The sequence below is a fragment of the Heliangelus exortis genome, chromosome 4 (assembly GCF_036169615.1).
Source record: "Heliangelus exortis chromosome 4, bHelExo1.hap1, whole genome shotgun sequence".
NCBI lineage: Eukaryota > Metazoa > Chordata > Aves > Apodiformes > Trochilidae > Heliangelus > Heliangelus exortis.
The window spans coordinates 42,014,752-42,032,951 of record NC_092425.1 but is presented as its reverse complement, the minus strand read 5'-3'; the positions used below and the strand labels follow the sequence as shown (position 1 = coordinate 42,032,951).

The 18,200-nt window shown below is 49.7% G+C and overlaps 1 protein-coding gene across 1 annotated transcript in view; it reads left to right on the top strand.

Moving 5' to 3' along the window:
- The window catches only part of FRAS1 (Fraser extracellular matrix complex subunit 1), a 160,385-nt gene that overhangs the window by 128,474 nt on the left and 13,711 nt on the right, over window positions 1-18,200 (top strand). Inside the window, exons 41-62 of the mRNA XM_071744117.1 lie at window positions 600-796; window positions 1,625-1,778; window positions 1,885-2,148; window positions 2,708-2,896; window positions 3,771-3,890; window positions 4,310-4,489; window positions 6,235-6,359; window positions 7,551-7,691; window positions 8,565-8,792; window positions 9,423-9,536; window positions 10,712-10,862; window positions 11,320-11,479; window positions 11,736-11,898; window positions 12,613-12,859; window positions 12,971-13,315; window positions 13,526-13,686; window positions 14,267-14,414; window positions 15,146-15,351; window positions 16,149-16,305; window positions 16,436-16,636; window positions 17,106-17,293; window positions 17,629-17,904. Of these exons, the coding sequence (XP_071600218.1) occupies window positions 600-796; window positions 1,625-1,778; window positions 1,885-2,148; window positions 2,708-2,896; window positions 3,771-3,890; window positions 4,310-4,489; window positions 6,235-6,359; window positions 7,551-7,691; window positions 8,565-8,792; window positions 9,423-9,536; window positions 10,712-10,862; window positions 11,320-11,479; window positions 11,736-11,898; window positions 12,613-12,859; window positions 12,971-13,315; window positions 13,526-13,686; window positions 14,267-14,414; window positions 15,146-15,351; window positions 16,149-16,305; window positions 16,436-16,636; window positions 17,106-17,293; window positions 17,629-17,904 (4,115 nt within the window). The remainder of the gene's footprint in view (window positions 1-599; window positions 797-1,624; window positions 1,779-1,884; window positions 2,149-2,707; window positions 2,897-3,770; window positions 3,891-4,309; window positions 4,490-6,234; window positions 6,360-7,550; window positions 7,692-8,564; window positions 8,793-9,422; window positions 9,537-10,711; window positions 10,863-11,319; window positions 11,480-11,735; window positions 11,899-12,612; window positions 12,860-12,970; window positions 13,316-13,525; window positions 13,687-14,266; window positions 14,415-15,145; window positions 15,352-16,148; window positions 16,306-16,435; window positions 16,637-17,105; window positions 17,294-17,628; window positions 17,905-18,200) is intronic.

Genomic DNA, 18,200 nt, shown 5'->3' with positions numbered 1-18,200 from the left:
ACCTCATTGCATGATCAGGAAAAAGTAGGATTTATACCATATTGTCCCAGGATGCTAATCCAGGAGACTTGTCTGCTTAATCCTGTGTCTGGACCTGACAGGAGTGTCACTTACCATATGATTTACTTAAATCAGAACTTGTTTTTGTAAAATATCACCAGTGGCTTGTTACAAGAGCAATTGGATTTCTTCTGAAGAGTTGCAAACCATTACATGTCATCCCTCCTAACTGTGTCCCATGGATGCACTCCAGTTTCTGCCAGTTTGAGGTTCTCTCCTCTAACAGGCAATGGCTGGGTGGTGGTTTTGGGTTTTGGTCTTGCAAGGTGAAGGTTGATGCAGAGGTTGCACTGAGGCACATTAACCACTGCCAAAGTGATCCTGGGACGTGTGTGTGCCACACATAAAGCTGCAGCTTCCCCAGTGCCTGCTCTAATGCAGCAGATGATGCTTTCTGTGAAGGTCACAAGATGTGTGAAGGCCATGCTGGGGGAAGGAGCATCCTTCTGCCCCCTTTGCTTCTCCTCATCCCCCTGCTTTTCATTTTAACTCAGTCAGTGAATGACACACCCCTTCACCAGTGGTGCTCTGCTTTGCAGGTGAGAGTTTTGGCCCGCAGAGGGAGTCTGCTGTGACCACAGATGCCTCCTTTTCCCTCCAAGATGTTCTAGAGAACAGCATTTACTACTTCCAGAGTGTCCATGAAAGCATTGAGCCAACAAGTGACCTGTTCAGCTTCTATGTCAGCGATGGCTTCAGCCGCTCCGAGGTGCAGAGCATGAACATCACCATCCAGGTAGGTACCTACCTGTGCTCCCTGCCTGCCAGAGCCCTCCCTGGCACACTGACACAGGACTTGTAAAGTCCAGGCTTTGCTCACTCCTTTGTAATACCTGGGAAGGGGATTAAAGGGAGTTTCCTCCCTCCTGTGTTCCCTTCCCCTGGTACAGGCACATAATTCACCTGTGACCCCAGAGAACAGCTGTGGGTTGCAGCCTCTTCCCCAGGGCTTATTTCTCTGGTGTCTCCTCCCTCTTAGAAGCAGCCACGATGCTGGTTAGATGTGGAGAGACTGGTGTAACCCATTAATGGATATCAGCACCAGTACCATCATTCACAGGGTGGTTCTGCTTGGGAAAGACCTTTAAGATCATCAAGTCCAAACATAACCCAACTCTACCAAGCATTAATCCAACTCCACCAAGTCCAGTGCTGGTACCATGTCCCTCAGCACCACCTCTACATGGCTTTTAAACAGCTCCAAGAAGGGTGATTCAACCCCCTCCCTGAGCAGCCTGGTCCAGTGTTGTAGATGCCCCCTCTTTGGAAGCATTCAAGGCCAGGTTGGATGAGGCTTGGAGCAGCCTGGTTGAGTGGGAGGTGTCCCTGCCCATGCAGAGGGGTTGGAACTACATGAAGGGAACTAGAAAGGTCCCTTCCAACCCAAACCTTTCTATGATATTAATATGATACGTTGCAATTACCCTTTGAGTCAAGAAGTTACTTGTAATATCTAATCAAAACCTCCCCTTGGTGAACTTGAGGCCACATTGGTGGCTTGTATTTGTTTCAAGTGGGTTGCAGTCTTTTCCTCTTGGCCATTTACCTTTATTGACTGTGTCAGAGGCAGAATGATGAGCCCCCAGAGATGGTGCTGGAGCCTGTCCAAGTGCCCCAGGGCTCCCCAGTGGTCCTCACCAACTCCTCCCTCAACCTGCGTGACTTGGACACCCAGAACAGTGAGCTCATCATCATGGTTACCAAAAGTCCTCAGCATGGTAAGCCCAAGGAGAGAATGACAGTCAGTTTTTCTAGTAAGGCACAGAGAGAGGGCACAGCAAGCTGTCTTCTCCCCATAATTTCCCTCCTCCTGTTGTTTTTCAGGTCAGCTCCAGAGGAGGCAGACGGCTGCCGAGCCCCCGGAGCGTGGCCGTGTGCTGGCTGTGGGCTCATCCTTCACCTACCAGGACATTCTGGATGAGCTGATCATTTATACTCAGAGTGGTGCAGTAGCTCAAACAGATGAGTTTGGCTTCTCCCTAACGGATGGTCTCCACACCCAGATGGGAAGGATGGAGTTCTTCATGGAGCTGCCCAAGAAGCAGCCACCCACGTTGGCTGTCAACAGGGGCCTGCAGCTCCCAGTTGGTACGGGGAGAGGGAGGAGAATACAGACAGGACTTGGACCTGATGGGCCAAGTCCCAGAGGAGGGCCACAAAAATGATAGGAGGCTGGAACACCTCTTCTGCAAAGACAGGATGAGGGAGCTGGGGTTGGTCAAGCTGGAGAAGAGAAGGCAGCGACCTTCCAGTGTCTGAAGGAGCTGCAGGAAGGCTGAGAGGGACTGTGTGCAAGGGCCTGGAGTGATGGGATGAGGGGAAATGGTTTTAAATTAGTATAGAGTGGATTTAACTGGATGCCAGGAACAAGTTCTGTCCCATGAGGGCAGTGGAACCATGGCCCAGGTTGCCCAGGGAGGGGGTTGAGGCCTCATCCCTGGAGATGTTCAAGGTGAGGCTTGAGGAGGCTCTGAGCAACCTGATCTGGGTGAGGTGTCCCTGATACTGCAGGGGTTGGACTGGGTGACCTGGAGAGGTCCCTTCCAACCCATTCTGTGATTTTATGATTCTATGCTGTATGGTCCAAGATAAGTTGTGTAGCTGGATTGGCTGAAGCTGTGTTTGGACTTCTCTTTCTCTGGTCCAGGCTCTGCAGTGTCCCTCACAGACCAACACCTGAAAGCAGCAGCTATTTATTCAGATGACACAACAATTAGATTTGTCATGAAGAGGGATCCCAGTGTGGGCCATCTGCAGTTGACCAAAGTTGATCCTCCAGTCCAGATCTCAGTCAAAGGGCCTGTCAAAAGTTTCACCCAGGCTGATATAAATAAAGGTGAGTGTGCTTGATTTCAGATTATCATTGCAAGTAATACGTGGCCATTTGAGGCAGTCCTATGAGGAGAAAGGAGTTGCACTTGATCTTGTCACATGGACAGGACAAGGGGCAAAGGGCACAAGTTGCTCCCAGGGAGATTCCAATTGAACAAAGGAGGAAAATTTTTCCCCCTGAGGCCAATCAGACCTTGGAATGGTCTCCCAGGGGAAGTGGTGGATTACCCTACCTTGAGAGGTTTGAAGTCTCAGCTCTGTGGGGTGCTGAGAGATCTCATGTAAACAATAATATCAGAAGGGTTGGGCAGGGGATCCTTGAGGTCCCTTCCATCCTGACATTCTGTGATCCTTCTGGGTTCTGTTCAGCTTGAGACATTCAGTGATTCTGAGTCTTTATGAGAGGGGGAAGATTACTTGAAGCAGGGGAGAGGGAAAGAAGTAAGATAAGGTTGTTAGGTTAGAACAGAAAAATGTATTGTTAAGCAAGTGTTTAAAAAGTCTCTCTCTGCAGGAGAAAAAGAATAGAGAAAAAGGAATGAAACCCAAGTCCAGGAGCTTTGTCAAGCCCCAAGTCCCTCAGCTAATAGTGCCAGCCTGGTTCCAAACTAAGAATTAAAATCACAGAATCCCAGAGTGCCAGGTTGGAAGGGACCTCAAGGATCCCCTGCTCCAACCCTTCTGATATTATTGTTTCTCTGAGATCTCTCAGCACCCCAGAGAGCTGAGACTTCAAACTTTCCAAAGTGGGGGAATCCCCCCCTTCCCCTGGGAGACCATTCCAAGGTCTGACTGTCCTCATGGGGAAAATTTTCCAATTGTGTTCCAAAGATGCAGCTCATAATAAATCATCTCTTTTCTCCTGTCCCTCTCTCCAGGGCACGTGGTGTTCAGTCACAAGAAAGGGGAGCCCAGTGGAAATTTTGCCTTCACCTTTGATATGATTGATGCAGATGGCAGCAAACTGGTGGACCAGGTTTTTTATATTAGTGTATTAGGTAAAAGACAGTTCTGTAATTACTGTTTTATTTGCTGAGGCCTTCATAGATTCCCATCCCACATGGACTGCAAGATGTAATTTTTGAGATGCAGTTTTTATTCACTATTCATTCAAAGACCTTTGAAGTTTGAGGCCCAGGGGGGGAGTTCAGGGAAGTAAGGATTAGTTCTCTGGCTCACTGAAGATGACAAAAAAATTCTCCTTAACATCTTCATACTGTCTAGGTTGTCTTTAAGACATTATATTGTTACTGTCCCCTTGATCAGTGCCAAGGCCCAGTGTGTCTGTTCTGGCATTACCAGCCTGGGAGGTGTTTGTGCCTCTCTTGACTTTTGCTTGAGCACAATTTGATCTGAGTGACACCAAGTACAGGAGGGTGACTGTCTCCTAACTCCACTTCCTATCTAACCCTTCCAGAGGACAGATTTCCCCCCTCCATCACTGCCAACAAAGGGCTGGTCTTGGATGAGAACTCAGCAAAGACAATCACAACCCTCCAGCTCTCTGCCACAGACCAGGACACTGAGCCAACCCAGCTCCTCTACAAAGTCACCAAGCAGCCACAACTGGGGCACTTGGAGCACGTGGCATCCCCAGGTTAGCAGGACTGATACATTTTTGTGGGGTTCTTCCAACAGCAAAGCACTCAAAAGATTTTGAGCCTTAAAGATTCACTGCAGGAAAAAAACTTGCTTGGGGGCAGCAGCACAGAATTTTGTGTTTCCTGGTAGAAATCAAATGGTTGTTAGCCCAGAGAGTTGGGGAAGAGGATGGGTGGAGGCAAAGCAGCCTGATAATCAGGGATGAGGATTTATTCAGCCTCTTTTCCCAGTTGTGCTTTGAAGAGAGGGAGTTAGTTGAAAAGGAAGCTACATTGTGGTGTGATGGATACTCTGGATAATGAATTCTGGTAGTTCAGGGAGGGGGAAGTGGTCAGTCCTGTGAAACTCAAACAATAATTGCCTGCAAATGTGATCCCAATTTTAGAATTGCCCTCCATGCCCACTGACAGTGTGAGTGTCCTACCCCTCCCTGATTAATTAATCTAAATCTCTGCCATTGTATAATATGCTCTTCTGATTTAGAATATACTCAGTTAGGATGATACTTCTTCTTAGAATTAAATTTAATCTTAACATGAGATTAAATTGGAAATGCTTGCTGGGTGTTTTTTCAAGATGGGGACAGTCCCTGTGCAGCTCAGTTTCAGTGTGTGCTTTGCCCCATCTTCTCACAGTGGAAGATGCCCTCTGGCAAACACCTTGAAAGGGGAGAAAGAATGAATGAAAGTGATAATAAGCAAACCCCTTGCTGAGAGAAAAGGACAAACTTGCAATATTTTTGTCTTTAAGTTGCAAACTAAACAGTGAAACTGGTACTTTGGAGACTTGAAAGAGCTGGATTAAGGATTTTATTCCTCCTGTTATTTAGACATTAATTAAGGATTCTAATTTCTGTGCTTTTTCATGTCTGTGATGGGCTGAGAAGGACAGAGAGTCCCATGCTGTGAAAGATTTGTTCTCATCATTTAAATGACCTTAACCTAAGGAGAGAGTACTGGAGGTTTCAAAAGAGAACACAAACCTTTAAAGCTAATGAGCTCTGAGGAAAGCTTGGCTAACCACCCAGCTTAGGCTTATTTATTTACATCAGAGCCTGGTATCTTCTGTAGTGTGGCCAGTTCTTGTCAGTAGCCATTTAGCACAATAAACTGGTGAAAAACTTTTTGTCAGGGTTTTGGTTGTTAAGAGCAGTAACTGTTGAATGCAACAGTGAGACTTAAAGGCTCAAGTGTTTTAGAAAATGTTTTCTGTGTCACACCTAATGACCTGTAAAGATGTCACTGTGAGTCAGTGTTGGAAATGGGGTTTAGTGTGTTCTGTATACAGGGGTACAGGGAAGAGGAAAAGAGGGGGAAGATCTCAAAGGCATTTTTAAAAACTGCTGTGAGGCCAGGAAACCTTTTGCTCATTCTCAGTGATGCCAGGTCCTGCACAGCAGTCAAAATCCAAGTGTTTAATCTACCATTTCTCTCAGAGCTTCTGCCCTCAGAGGCCCCTCCCTCAACAGGCTGTCCTGACAGTGGGAGGTGCCATCCTGAAATTTTAAGTCTGGGAAGAAGTCCATACTTCTTGTTGCAGAAGAGGTGCCACTGTTCATTTAAAAGTTGGTGAGCAGAGTTTTTAAGATGCTCTGTGCCAGCTAAATCCCTGGCTCAGCTGAGTTTCATGGTAGAACAAGCCAAGACTTGAGTGCTTATGGCTACAGACGTCCTGCTCCCTGTATTTATCCCTACCTTGCTCTTTCTGTTGCACATTTTTCCCTCTTATTCTTTGTTCTAGGAAAAAGAATCAGTTCCTTCAGCCAGGCAGACTTGGCCTCTCACAGCATCCAGTATGTCCACACCAGTGACATTGAAGAGCACTTGGATGCATTCACCTTTTCTGTGTCTGATGGAACCAACGAGGTGAGTCCCAGCATGGGGTTTTTTTGCCCAAGTCAGAGCAGACTGCAGGATGTGGGAGACAGATTTCTTCTTCTGCCCTCCCAGGAGGCAATTGCTGCACGTGGGCTTGTGCATCAGGAATGTGTCCAGCAGATCTAGGGAGGTTCTCCTTCCTCTCTCCTCTGCCCTGGTGAGATCACAGCTGGAATAGTGGATCCAGTTTTGGGCTCCCCAGTTCCAGAGACACAGGGATCTACTGGAGAGAGTCCAAGGAAGAGCTGTGAGGGTGAGGAGGGGACTTGAGCATCTCTCCCATGAAGATAGGCAGGGAGAACTGGGGCTGTTCAGCCTTGAGAAGGCTGAGGGGGTCTTAGGAATGTCTGTCAATATCTGAGGGGTGGGTGTCAAGAGGATGAGGCCAATCTCCTTCCAGTGGTGCCCAAAAATAGGACAAGGAATAATGGGTTTAAGCTGGAATATAGGAAGTTCCACCTCAACATGAGGAGAAACTTCTCTCCTGTGAGGGTGAGGGAGCCCTGGCCCAGGCTGCCCAGAGAGGTTGTGAAGTCTCCTTCTCTGGAGCCTTTCCAGCCCCACCTGGATGTGTTCTGTGTGTCCTGCCCTGGGGGATCCTGATGTGGCAGAGGGGTTGGACTGTGGGTGATCTCTGGAGGTCCCTTCCAACCCCATATATTCTATGATTTTTAGGGCAATAGTGGGTGCTCTTGCTGCCCCTGCTGTGAGCAGTCGTTCATCCCACAGGGAAGGGAGTGAGCCCTGTTGAAGGTCAGGAAGAGCCACCTGTAATTTAGCCTCATAAGACTGGTTTACCAAGATTTCTGGTTTTCATCTGCTTACCAATTGCTCCCAGAGCTCAGCTGTGGTCGAGTGCATTGATGATGTACCCAGAAGCACTCTTAGACCCTTGAGAAATGTTTCCTTCCTGCTTTCTGAAAGAGAAAAATCATAGCTGCAGAGGGAGAAAGAAGAATGAGGGAGGGAAAAGTGGATGTCCACAAATATCACAGAAGAAGGGAGAATGCTTTAGTAAAGAGGGACAGAAAAGGTCTTGTTCTCTTGATCTGAGCTTAGAAGCTCATATTTACTCACTAGACAAGGCCAAAATGCAGCAACTCTGGATCACTTTGGTTTCAGTGGAGTTGCATCTTGGTGGTCTGAATTCATCAGGAGAGTCTTCTCCTCCTGTTCCAGGTGAGCCAGACTTTTGACATCACCATAAACCCTGTGGATGACTCCTTCCCCAGAGTGCAAAGCCTGGGCCTGACAGTTCAGGAAGGAGTGAGGAAAACCATCACAGAGTTTGAGCTGAAAGCAACAGATGCTGACACAGAGGTAAGGCAGGATTCCCTCCCTCTTGCCTCCTCCCTCCCCTCTTCTGCTCCACATCTGGGCTATCAGAAAAAAGGGGTTTGTGTTCTAGAGAGTGTCATCTGCCCCTGTGATCATACCTTGTCTGATCACAACACCCAGCAAACAGCTCATAGCAGGCCCAGTTGGGATGTAAACAGGTGAACAAGTGTTGGAGCAGAGCAAAGCCCCAGCTTGAGACTCATAAGAAACAAACCTGCCTGGAAAACATCTAGAAGTTTGTGATCAGAGCTAATCCGTGCTCTGTCCCACCTTCTTTCTGAACATTTTGGATTTGAACTGAGCTTCTACCTAGCCTTGATGTGGAGCTGGTTCTTAGCACAGGTGACAATGATGTTTTCTCTTCCCTTCCTGTGTCTGAAGGCCATAGGGTCTCCTGCTGGCCCTGCCTCATTGCACTGCAGTTGCCCTGCAGCAAGAGAGCTCCTGGATGCCTGGTATTGCCCCGAGCCAAAGATCCTGCCCCAAAAGTTACCACTGGTTCCTCCTGACAGAAGGGACAAGAGGCTCATTGCTGAGAACAGCTATAGAATGGGGACTGGTCTGGTGTTCCAGGAGCTGTCAGAAGGGTGGGAGCCATCTCAGACCAGCTTGAGCAGTAGCTTGGTGTGATGTGTGTGGCCTCAGCTCTCCCAGGGGGGTTGGTTTGTGGATTGCCCCCTCAGGGCAAGGCTGAACCAGTTCAGTGTGTGGTGGAGCTTTTCCTCAGCCTCTGGTTGGAAACACTCTGCTAGGAAAGCTGTCTGGGCATACAGTCCCTTCCCAAGCACCTCGAGGTGGAAGGACCAGGTCTTGGGGTCGTGTCACCAGCTCTGCCACTCTGTCTCCTGGGTGCAGGCTGAGTCCATCACCTTCACCATCGTGCAGCCCCCCCGGCACGGCCTGATCGAACGCAGCAGCCCCGGGCAGCGTTACCACCAAGCCACCACCTTCACCATGGGTGACATCTACCAGAACCGGGTCAGCTACAGCCACGATGGCAGCAACTCCCTGAGGGATCGCTTCACCTTCACCGTGTCTGATGGCACCAACCCCTTCTTCATTATGGAGGAGGAGGGGAAGGAGGTAAGGGGAGGAGAACACGTCTTAGGAGGAGCGGAGGGATGGGGGGATTGTTGAGTCTGGAGAAGAGGAGGCTGAGGGGAGATCTGCTCACTCCCTGCAACTCCCTGAAAAGAGGTTGTAGTGGGTGTTGGTCTCTTCTCCCAAGTAACTAGTGAAAGGATGAGAGTAAATGGCCTCAAGTTGTGCCAGGGGAGGTTTAGGGAAAATTCCTACTCTGAAAGAGATGTCAGGCATTGGAAGAGTGGTGGAGTCATCATCCCTGGAGGTGTTCAGAGAACAAGTAGACATGCAGGACATGGTTAGTGGGCATGGTGGTGTTGGGTTGATGGTTGGACTTGATGGTCTGAGAGGTCTTTTCCATCCTGTCTGATTCTACAAGAAGGGATGTGAGGCAGACCTTCTATGGCTAATAGAAAGCTGCCTCCTCAGAGAGGGGGAGGCTTGCTGTCACTCCACTGAAGACAAGGGCTGAGGATTCTCAGTTACCTGATGCTATTTGCTTCCTCCCTGGTGAGTGCAAAGTCACTCCAGGACCTTGACCCCAACAGAGCTGAAGGGAACAAAGCTGGTAATAGTGCAGATGAGGCTCTGACTCCCAGAGTAACAGTTGTCTCTCTGAACTTTGGTCAGGTTGTGACAGCAACACCCCAGCGTTTCCGAGTGGACATTCTGTCTGTGGATGATGGGACCCCCAGGGTCATCACCAACCTGGGGCTGCAGTGGCTGGAGTACACAGATGGCAAGGTAATTGCCTGCCTGGCTTCAGGCTGTTTCTCAGGCTGTTCCAGAAAAAGGAGCTTCACAGGGGAACATCCTGATCCTTCAGCATTTTTAATTTTGTGACAAAGAGCAGGTTTCCCTCTGTGCCAACAAAATCTCTTGGGAAAGGCAGAGGTGTCCAGATTGCTTCCTGGGCTATCTCCTTCCCTTACAACACCTGGACCATCAGGCCTGGCCCTTCTTGGTGGCTCTTCCACCTTCCTGAGTGGGCACATCCTGCCTTTTGTCCCTTGGGTATATTTTCAGCTTTGCTGATGGTGGAGAATTCTTAATTCTGTGCCTCAGTAGCTGTGGGAAGAGATAAATGGCACTGAAGATGTGGCACAGGGATTTCTTGCTGTGGCATGTCTTTGTTTTGCTGAAGTCCAAACAAAACCCCAGGAAAGTCTCTCTGTGGTGCTCATTTTTGAGGACCCAGCAGTAATGGCAAAGAAATACTTGGGTTCTGCCCAGGAAAAAGGGTTGGAAGACACTAATTAGAAGTTGTATTAAGAACTGGCTGTCTCAGCTCAAATTCCTGACTTGAGAAAAATCACTGCAGCCTCAGGCAGTGTAATTCTCTCCTCTTCTCTGGCTGTCAAAGGTCTTATCTTTTTGAAGACAAAGCAAAACGTGGTGGAGCTGAGGCACATCCATGTGACATCATTTGAAAGAGGACAGGCACAGGCTCACTAGAGCAGCATGAACTGTCCTGGATGAACCCTGCAACTCAAGGCTGTTTGCTAATAATTTTTTTGCAAAGCCAAACCTCACCTGAGCACCACAGGGCTCGGGGAGCAGCGATTTCCAGGTGAAACCAAAAGATTCGTCATGGTTTTCCATCCCCATCTAAACAGAGCTGGGCAGTTTGCTCTGAGTTTTCTTTTTGTTGAGCCACAGAGTGGGGTTTTTTTTGTGCTAAACAAACCAGGTGTGAGGAGGAATTTGAATCCACCCTGTGCTGTCAGACACCTCATGGGGCACCTGCATGCTCAAGGCTCTGCTTTGTGCTTGGTGCTTTGACACCCCCTGGTTTTTCCCTCACTGTTTGACAGAGGGATGGTTGGTTTTGTTTTGTTTTGTTTTTTTGATGACCAATCAGTCAGATTTTCACTGCTGGGTCTCCAGAGTTTTAATCTCTTGGTTTGGCTTAAATCCAGGCAACCAATCTCATCACTAAGAAGGAATTACTGACGACAGATCCTGACACAGATGACAGAGAGCTGATCTATGAGATAACGAGCAGACCCAGGAATGGTCATGTGGAGAACACACTGAAACCAGGGACAGCAGTGACCACCTTTACACAGGGTATGGAGTTGGACTGTACTTTCTTCAGCTGCTTTGGTTTGTTAAGACAGCTTGTGTGGAGGGTAAGAAATAAAGGCAGGAGGTGGAGGAGGCCAGGGGCAAATCTCAAAGGTGTGACAAAAATAAGAACTGAATTTTGCTCTCGATTGCAGCAATCTTATCAAAGCTACCTTAAATTTACCTTATTTTTAAGTATGAGCCATTATGGATAAAGACCAGGCAAGGGAATGTCTTGTCACTGCTTGTAGGGTGGCTTCTACCACAGATAAGACCAAGTAAGATAGAAAAGCTGCTGCAGAGGGAAGGGTGTGTAGAGAACCTGATCCCTGCAGCCATGTGGATCCGTGTCTCCCCACTGCTCATCTATATCTATTTAGATATATATAGATAGATAGATATATCTATAAAACTGCTGTTGAATTTCTGGGTTAGCTCACTGGATTTCTCTTCTGGGCAGAGGATGTGAACCAGGGCCTCATTCAGTACGTGGTGCATGAGGAGAAGATTCAGGAGACCACAGACAGCTTTCAATTCCTAGTCCAGGACAGCAAACCCAACGTGGTCAGTGGGAACACCTTCCACATCCAGTGGTCTCTCCTCAGCTTTGCACACTCCAGGTAAGTGGCGTGGACTTCACAACCCTCTTCTGACAGGTGGGGTCTCACCTGAGAGAAGTGAGGAGATAACCTCACCCGGGATAAACCTGGAGCAGGGTTGCAGAAGGAGCTGCCGTCTGCTCCAGTCCCCGATATTTATGCCCCTCAACTTTTTTTAATGGAGGCAACCAGCTGAGTCCATGGTGCTCAGCCACCCCAAAACCCAGTGGGTTTGCTCCTCAGGCCTGGTGTTTCTCTCTGCTTGGTGTGTTTCCAGCTACAAGGTCAGAGAGAGTGCAGGCTCTGTCGGTGTCACCGTGAGGCGGGTGGGGAACCTCAACCAATACTGCATCGTCCTGTGCCGCACCCAGCCCGGCACGGCCACCACCGGCTCGGGCTCCCAGCCTGGAGAGCAGGACTACGTGGAGTACACGGGGCAGGTAGGTTGGAGACACCTGGAAAGGGGTGGTCTGATCATCCATCTGGCCAGCAGATCTAGGGAGGTTCTGCTCCTCACCTCTGCTCTGCCCCGGTGAGACCACGGATAGAATAGTGGAGTCTTGGGCTCCCCAAAATCTGCTCGGAGAGTGACGAGGGTGATGAGGGGACTTGAGGATCTCCCCTGTGAAGAAAGAGTGGAAGAATGAGGGCTGATCCCCCTTTGAAGGGATCTTCTGAATGTCTGTCAATAGCTGAGGGGTGGGTATCAAGAGAAAGGACAAGGAATAATGGGTTTAAGGTGGAACATGGGAAGTTCCACCTCAACATGAGGAGAAACTTCTCTCCTGTGAGGCTGAGGGAGCCCTGGCCCAGGCTGCCCAGAGAAGTTGTGGAGTCTCTTTCTCTGGGGACTTTCCAGCCCCCCTGGATGTGTTCTGTGTGTCCTGCCCTGGGTGACCCTGCAGGGAGGTTGGACTGGATGATCTCTGGAGGTCCCTTCCAACCCCTGACTTTGTGTGGTTCCATGCCATCATGCCTGGGTAAAGGAACTGATAAAAACCCCACAGGAGGCTGTATTTCCTTTCCAAAAATCCAAGGGTTTAGGGTTAAGGTTGGTTTTTGGTGCTGCCTGTGCACAGGGTTTGTGACTCAGGCAGAGATCAGGAAGGAAGGAGAGTGCAATGAAAGTTCTGCCTTTACTTGCTGCCTTCCAGGTGCAGTTTGAGGAGCGGGAGGACACCAAGGCCTGCACCATCCTCATTAATGATGACCATGTCTTTGAGAGCACGGAGAGCTTTGCTGTGGAGCTCAGCATGCCAGCCTATGCTCTGCTGGGGAACATCACCAGGGCCACTGTCACCATCACGGACACCGAGGACGAGCCCACCCTGGAGTTTGACAGGCAGACCTACCACGTCAGTGAGACCACTGGGCTTCTCTCTGCTCCTGTTGAACGAAGAGGTGGGTCAGGCTGGGCAGAGGGACTTCCCATGCTCAGTGAGCAATAGGTGAGCAACTCTGTGAGTTATTGATGGCGTTTTGGGGTTTTTTTATACTTTTTTTTCATCATAGGGGACACCAGCAGCACCGTGTCCGCCATCTGCTACACTGTCCCCAAATCGGCCAAGGGAAGCAGCCTTTACATGCTGGAATCTGGCTCTGACTTCAAGTCCCGGGGGATGGGGGGTGACAGCCGCATTGTTTTCGGGCCTGGGGTCACCTTGATGACGTGTGATGTCACACTGATTGATGACAGTGAGTACGAGGAGGAAGAGGAGTTTGAGCTCGTGCTGGCCGACGCCTCAGACAACGCCCGCATCGGCAGCCGCGCCTCAGCCAGCGTCTTCATCGATGGCCCCAACGATGCCTCCACAGTGTCCCTGGGCAATGCCACCTTCACCGTCAGTGAGGCAGCAGGTGAGGGGTCCTCAGGGGCTCCCCAGTGTCCCCTCCACACCTGAAAGCAGAGTTGGAAAAGATCTGGAGACTGTTTCTGTTCCTCCGTCTGCCCCGGGGGGGAAGGCTGGGGAGTTGTTCTCTGCTGGGTGCAGTTGTCAAGGGAGAAGGAGATGCTGAAGTTTTGTGGTGTCTGGCTGCTTTCTCACCTTGGTTCTCTCCCTGATGCAGGAAACATTGAGATTCCAATCCTCCGGCAGGGACCTGACCTCTCAACCCCCATCTCAGTGTGGTGTGCCACTCGGGCATCAGACCCTCCATCTGCCAGCCCAGGAGTTGATTATGTCCCCAGCTCCAGAAAAATAGAATTCAGGCCAGGCAAGACAGAAGAGGTGAGAAGCCACTGATGAATCTGATGAGGGTAATGGAAAAATGGAACAGGTTGCCCAGGGAGGTGGTTTGAGGCCTCATCCCTGGAGATGTTCAAGGTGAGGCTTGAGGAGGCTCTGAGCAACCTGATCTGGGTGAGGGTGTCCCTGATACTGCAGGGGTTGGACTGGGTGACCTTTAAAAGTCCCTTCCAACCCAAATCTTTCTATGATTTTATTAGTCTGCTCTATTTGGTGACACTTCTCTCCTGTTTATGTGCATACTCTCTGTTTGCCCTTTGCCTGCTTTGAAAATCCTCCCAGGGCCATTTGAGAGCTGTTAATGAATCTGCCAGGCACAGACTCCCATCAGATCAGCACTTCAGGCAAAGAAGGTTGAGTCAGGCCACCACTCTCAGGATCCAGATGGCTGTTTAGTCCCCAGAATGACCTGTCAGATTTATCTAGCAGATTTGTGTCCATTGATTAATTAATTCAGAAAAGGCCTGACATAATGTCTCCACATTAGACACTCAAACATGAGAGCCATGAAGCAAGGAAGCTTTGCACCTCTCTCAAAGCAGGACTTTTGCTTTCCTTATAGTTCTGCACCCTGACAATCCTGGATGATTCACAGTACCCAGTGATAGAAGGGCTGGAGACTTTTGTTGTTTATCTCAGCTCACCCCATGGAGCTGAGCTGACAAAGCCCTTCCAAGCCATCGTGGCCATCAATGACATCTTCCAAGATGGTAAGTTGTCCATGGCAGATCTATCCTCAACATTTCCATTGGCTCCTTCCTTAACACCTTCATACAGCAGGAGACTACTCCTAGCTAGGATATATCTAGGCTGGGTTTAGCCTTTGTTCCTGGGATCCTCCCATTTCATTTGGCCACCCTGTTTTCTTCCACACTTCACTGTCCACAAGAGCTTGGAGCTTTGGGCAGTGCAGAATGACTTTTCCTGCAGTGTTCAGCCATGCTTTGCCTCCTCTGCTGTGAGCTCAGGCCTTGTCTCATGTATTCTGTGAGCTGAAGCCCCCCTTACAACGTGAAAAGACCTCAGTGCATGTTGAATTTCTCTGGTGTTGCAACATCTCTTGTGTTTGCACACACAGTATAATCAAACTTTGTAGTGGTCTGTGAACATTTCTCCCTTTATATCTTTGGTTGAGGTCTCTGCTGCAAGCCATTTGTTCTGTGTGTGTCCAGAGCAGGATAATGTATTGAAAACCAATGCTCAGGTAATCCCTTCCTGACCTGTCCCATCAACACTGTCCCTGTACCACCAGCCCTGTCCCATTCTCCACTGCAACAGCACCAAAATGATAGGGAAGGGCCAAGTCACATCAGCTGCTGGAGTTAGGTGACTGCAGGGTGATGAGGAGAGATGTTCTTTCTGTTCTCCCAGGGTGAGAGAACTCTCACCTCTCTCTCTGTGGAGCTTTGACCTTGCTTGACTTCTTTTTCTTCTGCTGCAGTACCAAGCATGCAGTTCACCAAGGGTACCTACACGGTGAAGGAGAAGGAGGGGACACTGCACATCCCCATCTTCCGCACCGGGGACCTGAGCTATGAGTCCTCTGTCAGGTGCTACACCCAGAGCCAGACAGCAGAGTCTGTGCTGGACTTTGCAGAGAGAAGAAATGCAGAGGAGTCTCGCATCACTTTCTTGAAAGGGGAGAAGGTGAGCAGGAGAACCTGGGTTATGGGGAGAGTGAAGAACCATTGATGGGAGAGGCACAGGTTTTCCCCTTGGCTCTGCATTGCCAGCAGGAGCTGGCAGAGGCTGGCCAAATTTCTGTCATAGGTGCTTAAAGTCACTGATTATTCTGGCCCTGGAAAGAGGACATGACTTGGAGGGGGCTGTTTGTTTCCCAATAGAATCATAAAGAATTATAGAATGGGTTGGGTTGGAAGGGACCTTAAAGCTCATCCAGTCCCAACCCCCTGCATGGGCAGGGACACCTCCCACCAGCCCAGGTTGCTCCAAGTCCCATCCAACCTGGCCTTCAGCCTTTCCAGAGAGGGGACAGCCACAACCTACATGGGCAACCTGTGCCAGTGTCTCACAACCTTCAAAGTAAAAGTTTTCCTCCTGATGTCCGACCTGAATTTCCCCTCTGCAAGTTTCAAACCACTGCCCCTTGTCCACTCACTAAACACTTTTGCAAAAGGTCCTACTCCAGCTTTCTTGTAGGACTTTTTGCACTGGTTAAAACCTGAAGTACAATTCTCCCATGTCAGTTGAACTCAGGATTGTTGTAGCAGAGAGCTTTTGGCTTGTGGAAGTTGATATCAACACTGCACTCTCTCATCATGGAGCTATGTTTTGTCCATACTGAAGCAGCAGCTTAAAAATAGAAGTGTTTCCTCCAGGACTGACAGACATGAAGCCCTAGATAGTGAAGCACAGTGTGGCCTCCAAATGGCTTCACTGGACTGTTGGCTGTTTGCTCTTTTCTCCTTCTTACTTGCCTTTAGGTGAAGAACTGCAGTGTTTCCATCAGTGACGACTCTGCCTTTGAACCCGAAGAGCAGTTCCAGGTCTTTCTTGGTAGCCCACTTGGAAACCATTGGAGTGGAGCTAGAATTGGGAAGATGGATGTGGCAACCATAACTGTCACCAATGATGAGGATGGTACGTGAGGGTACACCCAGCTTGCAGCTGCACCCGTGGCCCAATCCACCTGTTGAGTTTTGCCCTTCAGATGCAAAGAGGCAGCTGGGGCTGCAAACCTGGGGCTGCTTCTTCACTCTTGTTTCTTTAGCACCCACCATTGAGTTTGAAGAAGCTGGGTACCAAGTGAGGGAACCACCTGGCCCAGAGGGTGTGGCTGTTGTGAACGTCAAGGTGGTCCGGAGAGGGGATCAGAACAGAACCTCCAGAGTCCGCTGTAGCACCCGCGATGGCTCAGCTCAGGCTGGAGTGGATTACTACCCCAAGAGTCGAATGCTCAAATTCAGCCCAGGTAAAGGGGCCTTGGAGGGAAAGGTAGAGGTGGTGGCACAGCCAGTGGTGGGTTTGTGTCTATCAGAAAGGAGCATGGAAGGGAAATAATCAGGAAAAAAACTTGGGAAAAGCATCTTCCTGCATGAGGTTTACAACACAACTCAGGTCATACTGTTCACCTTTGCAAGAAAGCATAATATCCCCTTAGAATTTGGGAGGCAAATTTCATCTGGGGCTTCATCTTGGGCTCATCACCGTCTTTGTGCTCCACAAGCAAAGTTCCAAGCTGCTGCCCAGGCAACAAGCAACAAAAAGGGGGGAGTCAAAACCTGGAGGTGGGTGAGCTCTTCCCTGAGCAGACTGTAAATGCCTGAGGATCATAGAATGATTTGTGTTGGAAGGAACCTCAAAGATCATCCAGCCCAACCCCCTGCAGTGTCAGGGACACCCTCAACCAGGTCAGTTTTATCTTGTCTTTCCTCTCCCAGGTGTGAATCACACCATGTTTAAGGTGGAAATCATGTCCAATGAAGACAGGGAGTGGCATGAGTCCTTCTCTCTGGTGCTGGGTCCAGATGATCCAGTGGAAGCTGTTCTTGGAGATACCAGCACTGCAATAGTGACTATCTTGGATCAGGAGGCAGCAGGGAGCCTGATCCTCCCAGCACCTCCTGTGGTGAGTTACCTGTGGGATGGGATTTAATCACAAAATCATGGAATGGTTTAAGTTGGAAGGGACCTAAAAGCTCATCCAGTCCCAACCCCCTGCATGGGCAGGGACACCTCCCACCAGCCCAGGTTGCTCCAAGCCCCATCCAACCTGGACTTGGACACTGCCAGGGAGGGAGAAGCCACAACTTCCCTATTTAGTACCTTTCAAGTACAGACTTAAAACCCCAGCCTGGAATAAAATGAAGAGCTGCTGTGATGTAGGGGGCTCAGAGTGCACGGGAAGGCTTTCCCCACAGCCCCTCAGCCCTAGCTGATCACTGCCCTCTTGCATCCACACAGGTTGTCACCCTGGCTGATTACGATCGGGTGGAAGAGGTGACCAAGGAGGGTGCTAAGAAATCCCCTTCCCCAGGCTACCCCCTCATCTGTGTCACTCCCTGTGACCCTCACTTCCCCAAGTACCCCCTGATGAAGGAACGCTGCAGCGAGGCTGGCATCAACCAGTCCTCCATACAGTTCAGCTGGGAAGTAGCAACCCCCACAGATGGGAATGGAGCCAGGTCCCCTTTTGAAACCATCACTGACAACACACCCTTCACCAGTGTCAACCATAAGGTAAGTGGTGAGGTACCCAGAGAAGTGCAGCTCCAGGGATGAACCACTCTTCCTCCAGACACTCATTTTGTTGCACTGTATGTGTGGCCTGAGACCTCCCTGGCCCTGGGCTGTTCACCTCAGAACAGAATTACTGTTTTCCTCTGGGGGCTTCTCCCAGGGGCTCCCAGCTGTGATGTCTCAGCTCTTCTCAGGCATCCAGGTGTGTTTCCAGACCGTGCCTGCTCCTGCATAAGTCTGAGATGTCTTAAGAGGGTAGCACAGACTTTAGGTACACAGAGATTAAAACCTCTTCA